Source organism: Podarcis pityusensis (genome assembly GCF_964106645.2).
Source record: "Podarcis pityusensis genome assembly, chromosome: 5".
Lineage (NCBI taxonomy): Eukaryota > Metazoa > Chordata > Lepidosauria > Squamata > Lacertidae > Podarcis > Podarcis pityusensis.
In genome coordinates, this window is record NC_138032.1 from 30,089,665 (window position 1) to 30,113,123 (window position 23,459).

Consider the following 23,459-nt stretch of genomic DNA (forward strand, 5'->3'; position numbering starts at 1 on the left):
CCTCTTGTGTGGGAGTCTGCTAGAGCGGAACTATTCAAGCTGCTGTTTTCAGCCATCAAAACTGGGAGATGCGAGGTGCTTTCCAAGCATTTTGAACCAAGAGAAACTCCCCTTATTATGTGATGTCTTTCCAAGAACATTCCACTGGATCACATTCTACTTTCTCCTACAAGTTTCTTTGCGCTTCACTGCAGTTTCAGGTTCTTGGAGATCATTTGGCAGCGTCTGGAACAATTGCAGAGCAGGGCAGACACCAAAGGCATTTAATTTGTAGCCCACTTGGAGAACTTGGTTCTGTCTATATTCCATGCCACCATTTGTGGAAAGGCAAAAGAATATCGCAATTTCCTTCTGTCCTTCTTGAGATGGAAGAGACCTCACACATAATGTAAAGAACAGACTGGCATATAAAAGCTTAAAAGTTTAATGTGTCCGCAGTACACATTTACTGTGTCTAGCATCAATTTAATTTCCTAACACTGATTGAATTGGAAGGAAGATTCAGCCACGTTTTTGATTTTTTATTTTATTTTGCAAAAGGTCAAAATTGTCAAGAAAAATGTATTTTGCAAGTGAAAGGGAATAAAGAAGTCATTATGGAACAGGCAGGTTGCAGGCACATTTTAATAATTTTCACGTCAGTCAGAGTGTACATGGAATGCTGTAATCTGGGCACATCTGTTAATGACAAAAGGCATTTTCCCTCACTTGGTGCAAGAGATTTTCTTGGAACCACAAAGTTGGAAGGGACTTTGGAGGTCATCTACAGTACTTCAACGCTCTGCTCAATTCAGGATCTGCCATGCAGGATGCAAGCGCAGAATTCCTAGCAGATGGCTGGCCATCCTCTCCTTAAATACTGTAAGAGAAGAGGCCCCCAGCAGTTCCTAGGGCAGCCCATTCCAGTGTTGAACAGCTCTTGCCATAAGAAAGTATTTCCTAATGCTTAGCCAAAATCTGCTTCCTTGCCATTTTCACCCACTAATTCTACTCCTGCCCTCTGGAGCACTATGTGGATTTTCAGGTCTGGATAAAACCCACCTCGGATGGAAGAGATATTAAGAATAAAGAGCATTCTAATCTCTTGGGAAAGGAAAAAACAGGATGATACATATTGCACTGTGCTCCTGTCTTAGCCCATGAGGAAGACAGCAAGACCAGAGGTCACTGCTAGTACTGTACAACTATTTTAGAGTGTGCTTGTTTTTTCATTGCAGTCCCAATTTGGACTGCTTTCCTCACCCCTGCTATGCACTTTTCAAGAGCCATTTGCTAACTGTATGACTGGCACCTCATCTGGTATGAGCTTCAGCCTAAAGTGTTAAATAGTACCTGTTGAAGAACACCTGGCATATTTGAGCATTCCCCCTTTATAGTTGAGGCATCTCTCTCTCTGAAAAATAAATGACTCAGAATTCTCCCTGAGGAAGGTAGGGGACAATGCATAATCATCTCTGCACACCACTGAGGGATCTTTCCCTTTCCTCCCTGAAATTAATGTCTCCCTTCCTTTTTTCTTGGGCAGGAGTAGAATAGGAGCAGGAATGCCCTCGCCGCCCCCAAGCAGAAGGAAGAAAGCTTGTTTTTATTCGTGCACATATCCTGGCCCCCACTGATTTGTATTTGTTTTTAAAATTTCTATTCCACCCTTCCTCCCACAGGCACTTTTAAATCAACCACCACCAGATTTTTATTCTTTGTGTTTTCACCTGCAGTTTTAAGAAACTAAGAAGAGACAAAAATACAGCACTTGCTTTAGGGATATAGAATTTATAGATGACATTGCATCTCTCATTTAAGGTGCCATTATGATTTTTAACTGGGAATCCCTCCATCATAAGTTCACCCTGCATTTGAAAACCTTCACACACACCCCCCCTAATAAGAGTCTGCTGGCACCATAAAGATTAGTAAATTTATTGTGCTATAAGCTTTCGTGGCCTTCGGTTCACTTCCTCAAACGTAGATTTCAAAATAGCAGCAATAGTAAAATCCGATTCAATCCCAAAGAAAGAGTCTACAGGGGAGTCTATGAACTGGCACCTATCCGACAGGTGTAATTATTCGTTTGTCTAAGGAGGATCTCACTGGCTGCTTAAACTGCAAAGAGGAATGTAGTTCTTCTTAGAGGAAGGCAGGTGGCGTAAACGTACAATGGAAACCTGTGCAAAACACCCCAAACGAAGCTAATTCTGTAGCATTCTTTCTGAACAGCTCAGCTGCGCTCCCCCCCCCCGTGACCGACTGGGGTGACGTCAGTATGGCAGTGGAGAGTCAGGTGATGCACACTATAAGCGAAGGGAGCTGTCCGGGTGCTGAAAACAGTCCATAAACTTGCCGCGGACAGATAACGAAGACCATGCTTTAAATTGTCTCTGCACACAGGTAAGCAGACCTACTTTCTCTTTAATTGACAAACAGAATGGGAGACCAAATGCACACACTCTCTATGCATATACAGTTTCCACTGCAAGGATCAGGCGGGGTGGGAGGGGGATAGCATAGCCAGGAAACGTCTGAAATTGCCACCTGATGCACTTCACTTAAGTAGCACAAAAACACGGTTTTACTGGGCAATTTAAGAACATTTACTTTGCACCTGATAATGGATACTAAAACAGCCAAATAACAGCCAAAAGCCCTGGAAAAGGTTGATTCTACACAATTACTATGCAAACCAATTATACTATCCTAGAAAGGTGATTTTGGCAATTTCACGTGCTTTTAGTACATTATCAACATGTGCATGAAGCTATATGCTTCTAAAGAGCAGTAGTGAATTTAAGGAGAACTACAAACACCAGCAAATAAGGTTTTGCTCTTCTGCTCTCGAAGATCACGGTTCTTTCTGATTAAAGTGAAAGTGCAAAATGTTCATGGTTAAGATGGGCTCACTGGATCTCTTCAAATGCTTTAAGGGAAGCTACTGTTGAACCATCTTCATAATGAGCAATGAAGTGGGGGTTTGATTCAGTGACAGTAGATTTGTACTCCATAAATGCAATGTGAATTACAAGCAAACTGCAGGGTTTCAAAATAAACAGTAATTGGGAATAATCCCATTGTGCCTGAATGTAATGTCAATTCACAGGAAGCAGTTAACTGGGAAAAAATACAGCTGCCATGCAAAAACAGCTGAAACACCCTTTTCCTATCATTTCCTATTTATATTAAAAAATGTGTTCTATTTGGAACAAAATTATATCCTGAGGCAGCATAGAAAATATGCAATTCTTAAAAATATTAATTTTAAGTATACTCTGATTTTCTTTTATTTGGAGCTTAAAAGTTTAAGTTTTATCAGGGAACTAGAAAAAAAAGGTAATTTACAGTTAAAGTACAAAGTTTTATGGTCCAGAGTGCAAGATAAGACAGAGTCAATGATAAGAATTCAATATTTGGAAAGAAAGCAAAAAAAGAAATAGTTCTAAGATGCTTCTCATGACTTGGTAAAATTCTGGTTAAATTGCTATCTAATAGCCACCTGTGTATGTCTGCTGTTGCACTGAAAAACAGCTGTAACAGAATAAAAGTATTTCCCATTCTCTTAAGGGCACTGTGAATTGCTTTCCAATCACTGTTTTCCTCTACGTCCAGTCTTGAAAATTAACAAATTATTAGGTAGCATTTGGGGGTTATTCAAAGTTCTCATTTGTGGTGCAGCTGGGAGGAAACAGGGCAATTCTGTGGAACACGGTGGTACTTCAATTACCCCAGTATGTGAAATTATTTCATACTGTGTTGCAAAAGAAGAAGAAGGAAAAAGAAGCTTTGACTGGCATAACAAATCCACTGTAATTTTCTACTCAGAGCAGTGGGTGTGTACAGGCATTAGGGATTTTTCCATCTCATGAATCACAGGCATATCAACAGGATATTTTACAGAGTACAAAGGAAAGGGGGAAATGAATGAACTGAAAAATATGAATTAAGCAACGACATAGGAAGTTGCCTCGTGCAGAGCCAGGCTATTGGTCCATCTATCTCAGTACTGTCTGCACTGACTGGCAGCTGCCCTCCAGGGTTTCATGGAAAAGTATATCCCATCCCTGCCTGGACACACCAGCAGATGCTGTAGCACTGAGCTATGGCTTTATGTCTGGTATAGTTTTGATTTACCTTGGATGGTTTGTTACCTGAAAGAGAGAGAAAATAATATATTAGAGATCCTATATTTCCTTCAGCCAGATTTTAACTGCATAGGGAACTTGAATAGTGCCCTTGTAGCCTGGAGAAATGATCTAAACACAGCACAGTATGCATGCATGAAAAATCTATTTCAAGTCTTTGAGAACAGTATAGGCAAAGCCTATTCTCAGGGCTTAATTTGCTTATGTGTTTTCATAGAATGTATTAAGTAGGAACAGATAAACATGTCCTTTGCCAGTTCATCTCTTCACCACCGAATTCCCCCAAATCAGGGATTGGGCTGAAGGGCTTCTAGATCAGACAGCATTATTTTCATGCGGTCAGAGTGCTCTAAATCTGTTGTTTTAGAAATCAGCCCCTACTCCAGCCACAGCCTTACTATACAACATCCAATGGACGCTACTGCTTGCTACCCACTTTCATAGACAGAAGAATAAAATGCCAAATAAGCAAAAACACATGATCAATAATGTTATAGGCTTAGAGTTATATTTATATGCGCTGTATTATAGCCCTTATGATGTAAATGGGTGTGTGTGTCACCTTACTATGCACAGACTGACAAATTCTTGTTTACCACCAACAAAATTGGGAACAAATTGGGAACACCAACAAAACCCAGCAAAAATGTTCATTCAAGACACTGGAAATCAGTGAGCTATAGACTGCTATCCAATACCCAGTTATCTAGAAGGCAGCCTCATTGAACTCATTGGGACTGATTTCTGAGCAGACATGTATAGATTATTCTGCAAACATAAAGACACAGTAAAGGATTTTGGTCTGTTCTGATAGTCCATCAAAGATTTTTTTATATATATATAAAAAATTAAGCATCAATAAAAGCATGTACCTGGTGCAATATTATGGAGAACATTTTCCAAAGTTCAATTTAGCTTGGAAGCACATTTTCAAAAAGCAATAATCCTCCAGGTTTACACAAAACCTTTTGGGGGGGGTTTCCCTAGGTTGGGGGCCACACAGGCTGTTGGAAAGGAAAGAAGGAGGTGGTGCTGAAATAAGAAGTGAATGGGACATACCTTATCTCTCTTCCTTTCTTACCTTCTCCCTCTTTCTCCCTCTCTCCCACACACCCCTTCATTCATCCACCATCCATTCATTGCTTCACACACATCTCACCCTTCCATTCATTTATCATCCATTCACTCCCTCCCTCCCCCTCCCTTGGCTTTCAGGGGGAAGGGCATACCCAAGAAGCTAGAGAGGCACATATGGCATTTAGTTTATAGGTTGCCAATCTGTGCTTTAGCCTCTCAAGCCCCCTGATGATATTGCTGCAGAAGAACCATTTTAACTGCCTCGTTGCTTCCTCTCTGTAATTCTTCCATTTGAATTCATTAAGAAATAAGAAAAAAAGAGAGAGAGAGTCATTAATAGGAATAAACTGCAATATTTCAAACAAAAATCACCCTGCAGTTTTGAAATCCTGGTTCTATTGCTTCCACTATAGTAGTCCATTTTGAGTCGGTTCTCTTCTGCAAAGTTGTGTCATTTTAATGGAGTGAATCAGCAGAACATAATGCTCTATTAAACTGTATGCGGTGAAAAAGACCAACAGTTGTCAGGACCTCAGCTGAACCTTCTCATTTCTACAAATGGATGCAATTCTGATTTTCATATACAGATACTTTATGAACTAATTTCTATTTTGATTAAACAACTAAACAAAAAGCTGCCTCAAACCATTAGGCAGTTTTCAAACTGGCCTGAGATAGTCAGGTACTTGCGAACCTATAAAGTTATTGTATGTACCTTTACTGGAAATGCTGCACAATAAATAGAATAGCCGAGCCCCTGCCAAAGGCTTAGAATCTATGATTAGAATGTAGTTATAACTACTTTATAGGGAAATGCTTATGAAGTGCCCATGGTCTCCTTCTACCATCTCTTCCACCTCTGGAATTGGCATGAATGAAGTATTCTGTTGTAGACAGAAAATAAGTTATGGTGTGTTCTTGGTTGTAGTGTATATTACAGTGGCCTATAACAGTTTCCCCAGTTTGCAAATGTGTCCATGGGCTCAAAAAGGTTGGTGTCCTCTAGTTTACTGAATCTTTCCCCAACCTTTTCCCCCGCAGACGCTTTGAACTACACCTCCCTTCACCCCTGACCATTGGCCATGCTGGATGGGACTAAAGGGAGTTGTGGTCCAAAGTATCCGGAGGGGATCAGATTGGAGAATATTGACTTATGGGGTGAGATCCACAAAGGCAATAGCTCATTCCCCAGGAATTCTCTTCCACACTGCAGCCTCCTGCACTCCTCAGAATCTGCTCCAGGGACTTGTGGCACCCTCCATAGCAGGTTATGGGGGGCATATGAAGGGCTGTAGGCTGGAGATGGGAAACTAGAAGTCCCCTTGCATAAGACAATTTCTGTTGCACAAGAAGTGGTCAGCACTGGATTTTGTCCACAGCATCTGAACACACAACAGACTCCATATGGGACTTCCCCTTCTTCCTCCCACAGCCCCTTGCACACCCTTAAGATCTTCTCCAGTGGCTTGGAGAACCACCCAGAACATACTTTGATGTGGGCACAGGGCATAGGAGAGGAATAAAAAGTCCCATTGTGCAAATGGAACTCCATGCGCAGAGTGTTGGATACAGCTGCTTAGCTACAGAAGTTCTATTCTAAGTTATACTCAGAGGATACCCAACTGAAATTAATAGAGCTAACTTAGCTATGTCCATTAATTTCAATGGGTCTACTTTGAACAGGCTAGCATTGAATATGGCCTATTGTGTTTAATACATCCCTAAAATCTTGATGTTTTCTAGAGATTATAGGTCAATTTTTCATTGCTATGAGCTTAGATAATGTCCAAACTTTTGTGTGTTAATTTTCATTTTTTTATTTTATTTTAAGGGAACATTTCAAACATGGCCGATGCTAAAACCTCAAGGCTTGCTACAGTCTTGCCTCTTGCTCTGCTTTCTGCCCTGATCTGTTCTGCCAGTGCTGCTTCATTTCAACGTTACCAAAACATCCAGAAAGATCCAGACTACCTGATGAAAAACTTGCAAAGGCTTCCAAGCCCAGATATGATCAAAGCCCTGGAATACCTAGAAAACCTCAGAAAACAAGCCAGCAATGGAGAAACAAGCCCAGATGATAGCTCCTATCAAAGTGTCCCATTTGCTCTGCAGCCAAAGGAAAGCAAAGATCAGAACTACCTGTCGGACAATCTAAGAGAATCTTTATCAGAAGATGAGTCACAGTGGGCTAAGGCCATGTTGGAAGCACTAAGGCAAGGAGAAAAAGAATCAAAGGGAACCCTGAAAGAAGGTAAATTCTACCCCATGAGTTCAGATAACATCTTCCAAGATGGAATGACTGATGATTACGATGACCGCACCTGGCCTGAGACACGGCACAAACATTCTAAGATACCACATGTCTACTTAGAAGAAAATTCAAGAGACAGCCCTTATAAGCGGACAAATGAAATCGTGGAAGAGCAGTACACACCTCAAAGTCTAGCTACCTTAGAATCAGTGTTTCAGGAGCTGGGGAAGATGATGGGGCCAAGTAACCTAAAAAAGGGGAGGTTTGATGAGGAACAGAAACTCTATGCTGATGATGAAGATGATGCCTATAAAGGAAATAACCTTGCCTATGAAGATGTGGTGGGAGGAGAAGACTGGAACCCAATAGAGGAAAAAGTGGAAAGTCAAACCCAGGAAGAGATCAGAGACAGTAAGGAACAAATTGAGAAAAATGAAGAGGAGATGGATGACGAAGCAAAGAGGTCCAGCATCCTGGAGGATGAGATGAAAAGAGAGGACAAAGATCAAGTGTCAGAGGATGTTTCACAGCTGATGGATTATTATTTGAAAAAGATGATAAGCAGTGCCGGAAATGACAACTCAAGATTCAAGCAAAATGAAGACAAAAGGGCCACCAGATATTCTGGAAAGCAACTTGATCCTCAGGCTATTTATCAGTTAATAGAAATTTCAAGGAATTTACAAATCCCACCTGAGGATTTAATTGAGATGCTGAGAGCTGGTGATAAACAGAGTGAAAAAGAGCAAGAGCCTGAACTCCCAGAAGATGTTGATGACATCCCTGAAATTAATGTAGACAATTCAGATGTATTCAAAAATAAAATGAACTCTTTGAATGGTTACAGAAAGCAGCGACTTAATTTGATACCGGATAATCTACCAGAAGATCTCACTGTGGAAGATATCATCAATCTTTTGGGGACTGAAAATGTAGGGAGTCAGAAACCATCATATCTGGCAAATCAGCTCAAGCAAGAGTTGCCAAGAGTTTCCTACATGCCTGGAAGATCTAAAGGGCACCAGTTTCCCAAAGCTGCTTGGTTAAACCATTTGGAAAGACGACAAATGGAACAGGAATCACTAAATGAAAAGGAAGAAGACTTGGCAGACTACTTAGCCAAGGTGCTGGCAAAATATCCCGAGGTTGTTAATACAGGTCAGATGAAACAAATTCCACTTGCACTTTCCTCTGAGGATGACTTGCAAGAAGATGACCAGTTTGAGCAGGCTATCAAAGAACATCTAAACCAGCTTGGAACTCAAGAGTCAGACAAGTTGACATCTCTCAGCAAAAGGCTGTCCATGGCCCAAGAGAATGACGACACACAAAACAGACCATATATGGATGAGGATATGCTAGCAAAGGTTCTAGACTATCTAAACCAGGAAAAGTCTGAAAGGGGGAGGGAGCACATTACTAAAAGGGCAATGGAAAATATGTAGTTATTTCCTTATTATTTCTCTTCATTGTATTGACTTCTACCCCAGTTCTGTTGTGATTTACCTTTCTTTAACAATTTGAGGCATGTTCAGACATTACACACAGCTGCTTTATGCACATAGGAATTCTGGCACCTGCATTTTCGTGAGTAATGTTACATCTGAAATGGGAGCTCATGGACCTCAGCTGTAGCTACCTCTGTGATCTCTGATAAAAGTTTTGGAACATGGTCACAGAGATTCCTAGAGATGATATCTGTGAGTTCCCAGCAAACACATTGTTTTGCTCATGCAAATGAACATGCCCAGAGGATCCCTGCAGGTGCAAAAAGTGGCCCAGTTCTGTGTCTCAACTGGTCCCAGTGGTACATGATTTGACATTGAACAGTCTGCGTAAACTCCTCTGAGCTGTTCTGTTGTTTATGGGTATCTTTCAATGTTCTAAATCTTGGTCATGTAACAAATTGCTTCAATTTTTTTAAGAAACAGATTTATGAAATTAAGTGAAACTATGTAAAACAATGACCACGGCAGATCATGACAATGGCAGAATGACAACTGCATTCTATGAGGTTTTTTAAATGAATTGAAATATTTTGTTATTGTGTGTAATGTTTTTGTGGAGTACTGAATAAAATAAAGCATATTATATATATAATATATATAGTTTTATTTATAAAGCTTTTTCTATTCTGTGTTTTATGGTTGATGAATAAATATTATTTCTGGACAATAGACTGTGTTTTACTTTGAGTTACCTATAGAGTGCTCTGCTGGTCCCAAAAAGAAATGTGTAGCCCAGTCATGTGCATTTTTGCTTGCAAGTATGTCCCAAGTGTGTACACACAATTGCAAACAAAATTGGTAAAGGCATACTGTTTGTTTGATAAGTGTCTCTGGATAAGATGGTAAAAATTTTGGAATTTCTGTAGCTTGAAATTCTCCCAGTAGAGGTTGGGTCATTGAAAAAGATCCAGTTCTATGAGATGTGATTGATTAACAACCTTTACTGGTCAGTGTACTTAAAGTCAGTTTTCCCATTGCTTTCCTTGGGAGTAATGCTCAGACTCTAAATACGCTGTTCAGTATCCCAAAATCAATGCAAGAGAGAACTATGGGCCCATCTAAGAACATCTGCAGAGTCTTTCCTGGCTGGCTCACTCACGTGTTAAAGAAGTTTTGAGCCTTTGGGCAACATGGCCTTTGGGATTGTAGTCGCTGACCTTGATTCAGAAGGCTCCATGACTGCACTGGGCCCTCTTTCCATTTTAATAGATGTGAGGATACATTTATCCATTTGGGCACACACATATATCTGAATCAGAATCACATAATGTATGACTGGGGAGGGAGGAGGAATAAATCAATGGAACATATAAATAGGGTCTTTAGGACCATTTGATTCCTTGACTTAAATTCAGGCACTATAGTTTTGTGAATGGATGGCTATGGAGTCATGCTAAAAGAAGCATGTTTGCTCCCAAGTATGTTTTCTGTTTTCAATAGGTTATTTTCATTACTGAAAGGGGGCGGGGAGCGGGGAAGGTCCTGGTTCTTTAAAGAGAAATAACTAGTTTTTCAAGGATGCTGAGAAAGTGGAGGTTTCAATGAAGTCAATGGGGACTTCTTCAAAATCAGGGCACAAGTGTATTCATTTGTTGTTTAAGCATTTCTTAATGCATGCCTTTTGGGGTACAGTCTCCCCAGAAGATGAAGATCAACCAAGGGAGATCCTGTCGAATACACCTGAGTGGGAAAAGTGTGAGAATTCATACTTGTAAGGAACTGCCAAGTCTCAGGAATCAACGGCACAAGAGCACTGCTAAAGAAAAGCAAAGTGAACAAATGAGTCTTCAAGGCATGAGTCCTCAAGGAAGGGCATTCCACAACCATTTCCAAAGGCATCATGCCTCTTCATGTTATGCAATAGAAAGGAGTGTGTACAGTGTACAACCTGTTGCCCCCCCCCCCGATGTTCACAAGATATGGTTCCAGGAAATGGTCTGAAAGTACACAAATCACCACCTTGCTGAAACTAAGAAGCTCTTGTGCAGTGCTTTGGGCTTCATGGCTATGCACACACAATACATTTGAAGCACATTTGAAGCAACCCTAAAGGATCATGGTGACTGTAGTTTATCCCTCAAAGAACGACAGTTCCCAGTACCCTTAACAAACTTTAGTTCCCGGTATTCATTGCCCTTTGTGTGTGCTTTCAATGTGGTTGACTTATTTAAGTATCTACAGACTGCGCTTTCATATAAAATATCACAAGGTGGTATGCAGACAGAAAACAAAGTATTACAATAAATAAAAAACCCAAACAAACAAAAGCTGGTTGGCAGAGAGCCTCAATTTTGAAATGCCTGCCTGCCTGAATAATGCAGTTTTTAGAAGACATCTAAAAATGAGCAGGGATGCCTCGTGCCAAACCCATCTGCAAGGAGTTCCACAGGATAGGGCCTGCCACATTAAAGGCTTAGCCCCTAATAAAGGTCAGAAGAACGTCAGGGAGGCATGTGGAACCACCAGAAGTGCCCCATCAGGAGACCTCAGCTATCAAGGGAAGTATGGTGTGTAGACAGCTTGTGATGGAAGAAAGGTGGGCTATAGGTGTAATTTTAAGAACCAAGCAAATAAATGTTTTGAAATACAACTCCTGTTAGCATGCCTAGCTATGCTGGGAGTAAGGCTCATTGAATTCTATAGGGCAGGACTTCCCAAATGTGAGTCTCCAGCTGTTTTTGGACTATAATTCCCATCCCATCATCCCTTTGGTCCGGCTAGCTAGGGATGATGGGAGTTGTAGTCCAAAAACAGCTGGAGACCCAAGTTTGGGAAACACTGCTAAAGGGCATACTTCTGAGTAGAACTGCACCGTCAGCCTAAGTTTTCAATTCTCCCTTTATAGCTCGTAACCACATAGGGTTGTAGCTCACAAAGTTACACTCAGACATTGATTTCAGTGGGTCTGCTCTGACTCAGAAGAACATCAGCACACCTAAACTATTAATCATTTAATGCTCATTGGCTAACACAGTTTCACAATGTTTTCTACAGAGTTTGTGCTGCTGCCTAAATCAATATCAATTGGTCATCATTTTTGAAATTTTTCAGCTCAGACTCCTAAAAAACTTTTAGCAGAAGAGTTGGGTTGATTATTAGCTTGCCCTCAACATGTCATTAAAATGTCATCAAAACTGGTTAAACATACACGATGAAGTTAATGTCCTGGCTATCTCTTGGCTGATTTAGAAGCAAAGATAATCTTTTATCTCTGAGGATTCAGAGGTAGCAGGTTGGGGGGGGGGAGATACGACAAATTCCCCTCAGATTCTGTTTTTATCCATTGCGTACTTACTTGTCAAACATAAAGTACTGCACATTTAACAGGAAATAACAAAAAGGACAATGAATCCTGCATTTGCCCTAATGAAATCTAACCAGATGTCCCGATTTCTTAATGCAGCCTTGTTTAAACAGATTTCTTATCATTTGCCCTCATCAATGGATCTCTCTAAATAAAGGCCAAGGATGTGGTGACCATTCAAGTCTCTCTTACAAGCTGGTCACCACAAGCTGGACCACTTACAAGCTTGATAGTATTCAAAAAGTGACTTGGCATAAGCCCATTAAATCTTCTATGTTAGTCAAGCCACACACCAGAGTTTTGCACCTTGCATCCTATACATTGAACCCTTTCTCCAAGAGTCACTCCTTATGCAACCAAAAATGGGGCCACCCACATCCAAGAGGGGAGCATCAGCAAACCCTAAGGTTGAATATTTGGAAAAGCGACCCTATATGTCACCCTCAAAATGTCTAAGTGAGGACCAAGACTGCTGAGTGTCTGTTGGGAGGTGGGACTGGAAAACCAAAGGAGAGGGGTAAGGGGAGGAAGTAAGTATTCTGAAAGAAGGCATGACTGGCTAGCTGAAACCCTGAACAGGAGCACCCACACTGCAACACTTGCTGCATGCCTGACTTGAATTTTCTGGTCTCCCAAATGTACAGTCCTGGGATATGATGCCTTACACTGGGGATAGAGCATTGGTACTACATAAAGGGAATGAAACACATTTCTCCTTTGGTGTGCAATTGTTTGGCTCTGTTTCTATCATTTTAAACAGGATTAGTGTGGGTTTTTTTAAATGCAGAACTCATTAGCATGGCATTCTCTCCGTTTGCTGTGATCCTTTGATTCTGCCTTGAAGCAACAGGTTGCCATGGCAGCAGGAGAAAAGCACCAAAGCCAGGGCTACATCATTCATTGGCCACCGTGCTATGATGTAATTGCTCATGATGTCTCCGAGAAGGGCCAGAATAACCTGTGAGACTGGCTTTGATGTGTTAACCTGTTTCCACTCCCGATAAAACTGTACAGGCGGTCTCTCAGATGGGGTCTTCCTTTCAACCTCATTTCTGCCTTTAACATTGGACAGTGGACAGAACAGCGTGGTATCTCTCTCAATTCTGTGCTTCTTTGAAATGCGCCTATCAGGCATGGCTTTCCTATTAATTTTGTGGAAAACAGCCAGAGCCCAGCCATACTGAGAAAGTATAAGTACGCAAACACTATTTCAGTTTCTGAAATCGATTTATATGAGAAAATGGGTGGTATCTAAGTAAGGTTCTTGATGCTGCTGTATCAGCAGAGGCATCAACTCATGGAAGAGTTTTCCCTTCCACCCAGTAGCCCCCAACACGGGGCTGGTCCAAGGACCTTTTGTTGCCCGAGGCATAAGAGCCAACTCCTAGGGGCTGTGGGGTTTTTGGCCCCCCACAATAAACATATTTGAGGGGGCTGGGCCCCCAGAAGGTTGATGGGTATTTCCATTCAAATGGTGTGTGCGCATTGTGTTGATTATGCAGGGCTGGACTTACCTGGGACCCCACAATATTTTATTCAAGTTGGCACCCCTGGCCTGAGGCAAATATGCTACCAATGCTTCCACCAGCAGCAGCACAGATCCTGATAGATGCCTTGGTGGGGTGATAGGAGCATGCTGCCCAAGACAGGTTGCCTCAAGTTGCCTCATTGGTGCACCAGCCATGCTAGGGTAACAAGCAAGCAAGCTTTGGGGCCGCAGGGCAAACCACAACACACACCTTTCCGCCACTTTCCACCCCTCAAAATTTTCCATCCAGCCCCCCTTGAAAATCTGTTCAAGAATGTTGGCTGAGGAATCGTCAAAAATTGCCCCCCTCTTCCATGAGCAGACACCTCCCACTGCAGGAAGAGCCATTACACTTGTGCAAGGACACCAGCTGGGTAATACTCCAACCTTAGTTCCCTGCTATAAACAAAACACCTTTAATTTTGCAGATGTACTTTTAATCCAGCTCTACGTGCAGCATCTTTTAGTTCAACCAATTACTAAAAAAATTATCCAGCACATTTTCCTGGGTCATGGAGTTCTGCAACTGAACAGGACTTCTTTCAGTCCTACTGTCTGTCTTACATTCCTTCTTCACAGAGGGCAGTCCTCTATTTGATGGGCTGTGGGTTCGAAGTCTAGTTCAGAGATAAAGAACCATAAGGAGAACTGGGGCCTTAAACCTGCCATCAGGTTTGCCCAGCAAAGGGAGCAGGAACACAGATCACCTGTTCACACAGTATTTCCCACTATGATGAAATGTACTGTTTTTCTATTTAAGCGATAGCAATTATTTCTAAATTTTCAGCTATGCATATAAATTAGTATGTGCAAATTTTATGCAAACCCAAGTCCTATGTTTTTTGAGGGGGTGATGCACTTCCTCCTTTTTGGCAATGTGTAAATGGCCACCATATTCCAGTGTTCTGCTCTGAATCAAGTTTCAGAAATCCAGAAACAATTCTAGCATTGCTAGCACCAAGCTGGAGCACTCATCTGAAACTTAGAATTACTTTGCTTCTTTCAAAATACTCAGGGGCCTAGAACTTCTGTGCCCAAATCCTGTCCTGATGGTACCTTGGACTCCATGTTATGTGGCAAATTTCTGATTAGTTGTCTCAACTGTTTGCTGCTGCTACTGCTGCTGTTTTTTTGGTTGGTTGGTTTTACAGAAATATAGCTGTGGGGAGATGTCAATTTTGGGAGAATGGTATTTTTCCGAGCAAATTTGCTTTCCATGTTGCTAATTGAAAATGGTAAGCGGGGAGTGAGGGGAGTAATTTAACGTTGTCTTTTGCTGCTATTGAATCAGTAACTCCCTGTAGTTGCATCTAAAAGAAAAAGCACAAGGGAAACTTTGAACAGAATGGGTTACAAAGTTAGATTATAAATTTCACAAAAAATAGAATGCTACTGTTACAGTGAATCAATTCTGATTTGTTTTTGTTTTTGTTTAAGGACGTACACTGTAGTCTAGTGTGGGTAATGGTTTGGCATATTGGCACTGGGAATACCTCGTAAATTAAGGGAAAACCCCTATAGCACATATGGATTTATTGTCACTGCACTTCTTGATTGCATTCAGAAGCTATTTTAAAAATAAGATCAGAATGGAACCTGATTTACCGTGGGGCTTTAAATGGGCCAGACTTTATCTGAAGAAGCACACTTGGCCCCCAGTTTCACTGAATCCCTCTTTTGCTTTGACTGGCTCTTTTACTGCAAGATAAGTGAACCAAGAGGGAAAGTCTCAGCAAAAACCTTTAAATATGACAAAGAAGAATTATACCTCCCGTGCCTGTCATTGCTGGGTCAGGCAAGGCAACTGAGCTGTTCTGGTATTCATTGGAACCATATACCTGTTTTTGTAGTCCCCAGGCAAAGGAAAGCTGTCGTTGTTGTTAGGAACTTGATGGATGCCATCTCCCATAATTACAATGTCTCTTTCAGACAAATGAAGCTAGAACTGCAAGTTCTAGATAGAGGAATATCCTTATAATCAAAGCCGTGTGTGTGTGTGCGTGTGCGCGTCTGCACATGTACATGAGTTGTGTGTGTGTGTGTGTGTGCGCATACACAATAGCTGCATTCACTGATTGCTGTCTTGGAAACTGATTGGTTGGTTGGTTGGTTGCAACTCACTTTGGTTTGCCTTGGGCAAGATAAAGTGACTAACAAATTTAATAAATAGTAATAATGACCGCTCCCCGCTTAAAACGGGGGGCGCCCTTTGCGTGGACGCGTGCAGCCCCTAGATCTGGAGTGGCCCCAACAGCATAGGCTTGGCTTTGCCTTCCCTCAGGTGTGATACCTGGAGGTCTCCGCCTACCTCAGTCAGTTGTCCAATCCCACCTGGGGGAAGCGTTGCCAAGGAGACCAGGCCAGGTAGGGGAGGATTAGCTACCACCTTTCTACATTTTTTCACAGTTTACAAAGAAGCATCTGAGCCTCAAATGACAATTGGAGTACTTCTCCATGCGTAGATTTTCCATTGTTCCAGTCTTCCTGCCATGCCTCTATTCTCTGAAAGATACTGCTATAGGTTTCTAGATGCTAGAATTTAATTGAGGCTTGGAGTATTAAAATCAGGAATAGCCAGACTCATGTGTATTTAGGATAGATCCATGTGTGTATTTGAGTTGTGTACTAGATGTTCCTAATCCTTTAATTAGTATGTGTGAAGTCCACTTTGTGTAATTAAGTCCACTTCCTAACCTGTTTATTAGGCACCTCACTAATCCCTTGAAATTAACATGTGTTAGAAAGTAATGTAGTCAGACTAATTGCCCTTTGAGATTTTAGCCTGGTGTAATGGATCATGAGAGCTGGGGTATGGAAGTGAGAGCTGGACCATAAAGAAGAATTGATGCTTTTGAATTATGGTGCTGGAGGAGACTCTTGAGAGTCCCATGGACTGCAAGAAGATCAAACCTCTCCATTCTTAAGGAAATCAGCCCTGAGTGTTCACTGGAAGGACAGATCCTGAAGCTGAGGCTCCAATACTTTGGCCACCTCATGAGAAGAGAAGACTCCCTGGAAAAGACCCCGATGTTGGGAAAGATGGCGGGCACAAGGAGAAGGGGACAACAGAGGATGAGATGGTTGGACAGTGTTCTTGAAGCTACTAACATGAGCTTGATCAAACTGCAGGAGGCAGTGGAAGACAGGAGTGCCTGGTGTGCTCTGGTCCATGGGGTCACAAAGAGTCGGACACGACTAAACGACTAAACAACAACAAGTGGATTGTTCATACAACAAGAGGATCAATGGGAGTGTGGCCTCTGCCTGTGTTAAATTTCGGAAAGCAGGACTCTCTCAGAATGCTGATGCACTGAACCCATCCATGGCAGGCTCAGGTTGCATATATGTGTAAATAAACCATATTTCATAATGGCATCCCAGTCTTCGCTGTGTCTCATGGTCCAAAAGGAAACACAGACCCAGTGCCTGGAGCTCCCTGGAATCTCACTCAGCTGTGGAGATTGAAGGTTCCATGTAGCAGCAAATTATTCATTTTCTATTTCCACACCTTCTTTCTCTATGCTTCGCCCTTGAAACCTCCATATCTTGAGGTCAGCTAAGACTCTGCAAAGGTCATTTTGACCTGAAAAGTATCTTTGGACAGAAACATGCCTTTTATGCGGAACAAATAAGCAGAACACACAAGAATTGTATACTCTTTTTTTAATGAGTTACCAACTCCTGTAGCATCATGACCTCTGCTTCTCATTAATCCCAGTAAATGTGCTGTTCATCACCAAAGAAGCCACAGGCATCTTCTACTAATACTCACCAGTGCATCTAGCTGGACATGAATCGTGCAGCCCATGATCACTCCTAAAAACTAATATAATTTTCTAATTGAGCATAATCAAATTAATCATCATGTAAGCGTTCAGTATAAGGATAACCTACACTATACTGTGTTGCATCATCCTTTGGATGATACTCTGAGAGCACAATGAAAAGTCACTCCTGAATTTCAGTTTTCTACAATGGCACCTCAGCCATACTTCCCTAAACAGGCAGACACGTAGTTATTTCAGGAGCTTTCCCTCTTCCGAATTTATAAAGACAGGTGCCCTCCTGTCCAGCAGGAATCATGGAGAAGGAGGTGCCAATTCACAAGTTTTGAAAGTTCTGCAAGTAAAGTTTTAATTAAACTTATGGGTCTTGACAATGCTTTATTTCCAAAGGGGGCCAGTTTATATGCATCCAGTCACTTCAAACTGTGCAAAATTAATATCTGCAATATGTTAGTCTGTCAGTTAAAAATTGTTAAAACTCCCAACCCAGCTCTCTGTGAAAGGGGAACTTTAAGAGAGAGGAGAGGGTTAGAGAGGAAGGGATGTGGTTGTGAGTCTGACAGCTCTAGCTTCCAACCAAGGCATATCAGGGAAGGAGAAGCAGAACTATCCTTTTGACTTCTAATTATTCTGCTTTGGGGAGGGATGTCAGAAGGACTTATAAGTTGGTGTCATCTGAGCATCAAGCAAACAAGCAACCTCAAAAGGTGTCTGAATGCTATGTACCTCTGCTGTCATCCTTTTGGAATTTTGCAGGTTACTTACTTAGGGGTACTTCCCAAAGTATGCTAATTTTGTAGTACCCCCTCGCAAATATATGGTAAAATATTAAGAACTGCTTCCCCCTGTTGCATGTTTGGATTAAAAGAGGATCCAGGGTCTGAAAAGGTAGAGGACCACTGAGCTAGTGTTATAGCAGCACAACAGGTTTAGAAGTAAAAAATCTGATATAAGCTTTGATTACTTTGCATCCAAAAAACCTGTTTGCTTACCACAGACAACTAAATCCCTTCAGGGAATTTGTTGTTTGTGTTTCATGACTTTCAGCATCTTCACAAACAAGAGAGCAAATGTAGAGACTGGAATAATGGGCCTACATGGTGTAATTGAGCTGCTCTGATGGTTACATTGAGGTAAGATTCACTAATGTTCTTTTAGTCTTTTTGTTTTTAAGAACCAAACCCACTGAAGTGATTAAGTGCTGTAAATATTTTGTCTTTAATAGCTACATCAAATAAGTGCATGTCTAGTGGTTATTCAAAGATGAGGAACACATATTTCTTATCCTTTAAAAAATAAAAAAGGCACTGTAATCGCTTGCTAGCAGTAACGCTGTAAAACCAGCCATTTGTAAATGAGTTTGAGTTAGGTCAGAGTAGCTTGTAATTGAGTTTATAGAATGTGGTGATTGCCCAGGAGAATATACTTCATCCTATCTGCTTGACTGAGGTACTCCAACCTATAAAACTTCATGGCAGTAAATGGTATCTACTGTTTTTAAATACTCAAGACAGTAGTAGCAGGTCTAAATGATGCTATTTTTTAAACCCAGAAACCACTAATTATTCAACACTTCCCATTTAGCTGAAGCCAAGAAACTATATCACCAATTTCAGGTTTTTTCAACCATGCTTTGAATTGGGCTTAATATTCTAGCTCAGAGGAAATGGGAAACGGGTTTGTTTGCTGGTATATGTGAAAGAAGGAATGAAAGGGATGCATACGTGGACAAAAGGCTCTTTTATATCTCACCATTTGATCGTCTTGTTCTTTGTAATGCTGTAAAGGTGATGCTTTATAGCCTGGCTTTGCTCATGCCTTTTAGATGTCGACTCGAGAACTTTAGTGACGTTCAATAATTCATATGCAGATGGTCCGTGAGCTGTGAATGTGTCTGATTAAATGCACTTAATGTTTCTCATGAGAGATCCTGTTATACAATATAAATACTGTGTATCTCTACACTGTAGAAGTGCTGTAGGATGGGATTTTGGCTTTCCAAACCAATGTTTTCAATATGTAAAAAGAGGTCAAGAAACAACAGGCTCCTTTTGCTGGTGACATCCCATGAACATATATATAGGAAGATTCGGGACAGAGCAAAAAAATTATCCCTTCTCACAGGGACCACCAAAGGGAGAAGGCAACACGTGGGGAGAGGGGGAGGAAGGGCTCCCAGCCAAACCACGGAGCCTGCTAGAGAAGGACACAAAGCCAGCTAGCAAAGGGGGAGGGAGGACAATGTCAGCTCTGGAGGGACAAAATTCCAGAGTAGGGAGGGGGGGTAACGAAGGGGGAAGGGGGGATTTGGAATAATAATAAACTGCTGGAAAAGCCCTCACAGGAATTCACAGCAATAGGGCAGTTTTAAAATGCACCAGCAAATCAAACAGAAATAGTAAGCACTCATAGAACCCACACCAGCAGCTCTCAGATTTTCCCCCTTCCAAGCACGCTGAGATGCTGCCCGCAAAGACACAGAGAGTGTCTGTTTTGAGGCCTGAAGAGCAGCACACACACACAGAGTGACTGATTTAAAGTCGGAGAAGCACAGCACACACATACACAGAGTAAAGGCTTCGGGATCAGAAATGAAATTAGGAACAATTAGGAGGTATTTGGAGAAAAGTAAAGAGGGAATTAAAGGTGGAATTAAAGTAAAGGTAAGGTAAAAGCAAAGGAGGAATTACAGGCTTCCCTTTCTCAGAAGTCCTCTTCCAAGTTAGCTCCACGTGGGCAGGAACACTGAAGAGAGAGTGTCCTCCTGACTCGCTCAGGACGACAAAGAGAAATGAGGCCGGGGAGAGGCAGGCACTGCAGCATAAAGGCTGCTGGACACGCCCCCCCATGGCACCTGGTTGGGCGGCCACCGGGGGGGGCGTGAGTGCCAGCCAGGTGAGCTGGAGGCAGGGGGCAACGCCCCCTGCTAGGAGCGGTGTTCGGGCTCCCGCCCACAACCACTCCCCTCTCTTTCAGGGAGGAGAGTCTTTTTCAATATGTAAAAAGAGGTCAAGAAACAACAGGCTCCTTTTGCTGGTGACATCCCATGAACATATATATAGGAAGATTCGGGACAGAGCAAAAAAATTATCCCTTCTCACAGGGACACCTCAAAACATTTTGGCACCTGAGGCAAACCACCAATAGCACCTCCCTCCCTGCCAGGGCAGAAGTAGGGAGTGAAGATCTCTGTTGGGATCCGCTGCCCTCACTCTGGATTTATAGCAATCCCTTCCCAACTTGGCCTCCACATTTCTGAACAAGCCATGTGTCTGGCATTTAGGAGAACAACAGCTGAAAAGGGAATATTGATTCTCTTGTGTTTCCGGCTTTGCAACATCTGCTGCTCAACTGTTCACTGTCAGTAATGCTGCTTCTGAGATGCACGGGCAAAGAGTTTTCTTTTCTTTTCCCTTTTTTAATTTTAATATGAGTATTAATAACCTTGCTCTGGTCACATCTGCTCCTTTTTAAAAATGTGAGGCCAATGCTGCACTCTAATGCATCCACACCTGTTCATAGATTCTAATTTGATCTGCTGCCTAAATATCGCCATCAAGCGCCACATCGTCAGTGAATGTCAAAACAAGAGAGACAAATGAAAGTCAGGAAATGAAAACCAGGCACATATGTTGGCATAACTGCCCATTCCACAAGCTACTGGAGCTTCTCAAATTCTTCCTAACATGTGCGTATAAACTCATGTGATTTGAGGTCTCCATGGGCATGCAGCAGACCAGCATTTCCCAACCTTGGGCCTCCAGCTGTTTTTGGACTACAACTCTCATAATCCTCAGCTAGCAAGACCAGTGGTCAGGGATGATGGGAATTGTAGTTCGAAAACAGCTGGAGGCCCAAGGTTGGGAAACACTGATCTAGGCAGTCCCTGGATGCTTTCATAGCCCTGCATATATGATCAAAAGTTAACAATTCATTCCAACTTGGCAATTTGTTTTCCTCTCTTCATGTGCATGCTAATCTGCATGTGTAATATCTAAGCTATATTCAAAGCGAACCCTAAATTCAAATGGGTGGAAAACTAATTCTGCTGCATTAAGCTATGAAGTAAGACCATTGGTCTAGGACAGGCATAGGCAAACTCGGCCCTCCAGATGTTTTGAGACTACAGTTCCCATCATCCCTGACCACTGGTCCTGTTAGCTAGGGATGATGGGAGTTGTAGTCCCAAAACACTTGGAGGGCCGAGTTTGCCTATGACTGGTCTATGACAATGCAAAATAGTAGTATTGTCTATTCAGCTTGCCGGTGACTTTCTAGGGTCTTGTTTCCCAGGGCTTGTTTCCCAGTCCTACTATCACAGAGTTGCCAGGGCTCGATCCCTTGACCTTCTAAACACAAAGCAGGTGTTATTCCCCAAGTTATTTCTCTTCTTTCGGCACAGGACAGAGTCCACATTGATACTAAAAGCTGCCCCTTCATTGGTGACTGATGCCCAATTTCGCTGGAAGGGCAGAAGGTGGGGAGGCCAGTGGTAGGTGGAGCAAGAGCCCATGATAGGTGGAGCAAGAGTCAGTGGTAGGCAGAGCCAGAGCAGATAATTCGCAAAGACAGAGCTACTGATAGGTTGTTGTTGTTGTTGTTTAGTTGTTTAGTCGTGTCCAACTCTTTGTGATCCCGTGGACCAGAGCACGTGAGGCACTCCTGTCTTCCACTGCCTCCCGCAGTTTGGTCAGACTCATGCTGGTAGCTTCGAGAACACTGTCCAACCATCTCATCCTCTGTCATCCCCTTCTCCTTGTGCCCTCAATCTTTCCCAACATCAGGGTCTTTTCCAGGGAGTCTTCTCTTCTCATGAGGTGGCCAAAGTATTGGAGCCTCAGCTTCAGGATCTGTCCTTCCAGTGAGCACTCAGGGCTGATTTCCTTCAGAATGGATAGGTTTGATCTTCTTGCAGCCCATGGGACTCTCAAGAGTCTTCTCCAGCACCATAATTCAAAAGCATCAATTCTTTGGCGATCGGCCTTCTTTATGGACCAGCTCTCACTTCCATATATCACTACTGGGAAAACCATAGCTTTAACTATACGGACCTTTGTTCGCAAGGTGATGGTACAGTTAGCTAATGCCCCACCCCATCATCCTCCCTGCTGAATTCTGCAAGGGCAAAACTGAGACGAAGGAAGAGGAAGCAAACAGAGTTACACCCCTAGACTACTTAAGCAGGAAGACAGGGAGGTGGGTGATCACTGAGGGCAGACTGAGCTGAGCCATTTGTCTTAATGGACCAGCCTCCACTATACACCTACCAATTTCCAGTCCATGTTTACAATTCTATACAGACTTATCTTTGGGCCAGCTCCCTTTGGGCTGACTTCTAAGCAGGTTTGCAAAGGCTCATGTTTTAAATGGCTTGAAGCCACATGCAGCTGAAAACCTGAATGTTGTCTTCCTCCAGAACCGCTTTGGTGATCCCAATTTGCAAGGTGGGACAGATTTTCTGACGATCAAGGAAATCAAGTTTCACATTTTGCCTAAGCTGTCAATCAGTCTAAATGCTCCTAAATGGTGTATTCAAGGTGGGAGATGAACACAGGTTTCAATGATTGCTCATGCTTCTCTCTTTTGATTGAACCATCTTCCCATGGTGTCTGAATGCACTTGTATGTTTCACATTTAAATTGCAGATTTCACATCTTGATATGCATGACGAGTGTGTCCATAATTAGGAATAAAAGTCAGTAGCTCTATGAAGATCTAAACTCCACTGACACATTGTCACTATTTGCTCTCCCACACAGACTGCTAATGCGTAGCGAGGTTTAGTTTGTATGACAGGATTTGCTTTTCATTATAAAAGCATATTATTTTCCCTAATAAATGACTTCCAGATAACTGAAGAAACAACCTCCCCTGCT

At 42.2% G+C, this 23,459-nt stretch overlaps 1 protein-coding gene across 1 annotated transcript; it reads left to right on the forward strand.

The window, feature by feature from the left end:
- Positions 1-2,256: 2,256 nt before the first annotated feature.
- On the forward strand, positions 2,257-9,560 carry SCG2 (secretogranin II). The gene is made up of 2 exons (XM_081007243.1): positions 2,257-2,385; positions 7,039-9,560. Exon 2 carries the CDS (start codon positions 7,053-7,055, stop codon positions 8,901-8,903), a length of 1,851 nt encoding a protein of 616 aa, XP_080863369.1. The 5' UTR covers positions 2,257-2,385; positions 7,039-7,052; the 3' UTR covers positions 8,904-9,560.
- The last annotated feature ends 13,899 nt before the right edge of the window (positions 9,561-23,459 follow it).

Excerpts from the sequence above, each read along its gene's own strand:
- SCG2 (XM_081007243.1), top strand. The coding sequence starts at position 7,053 with ATGGCCGATGCTAAAACCTCAAGGCTTGCTACAGTCTTGCCTCTTGCT.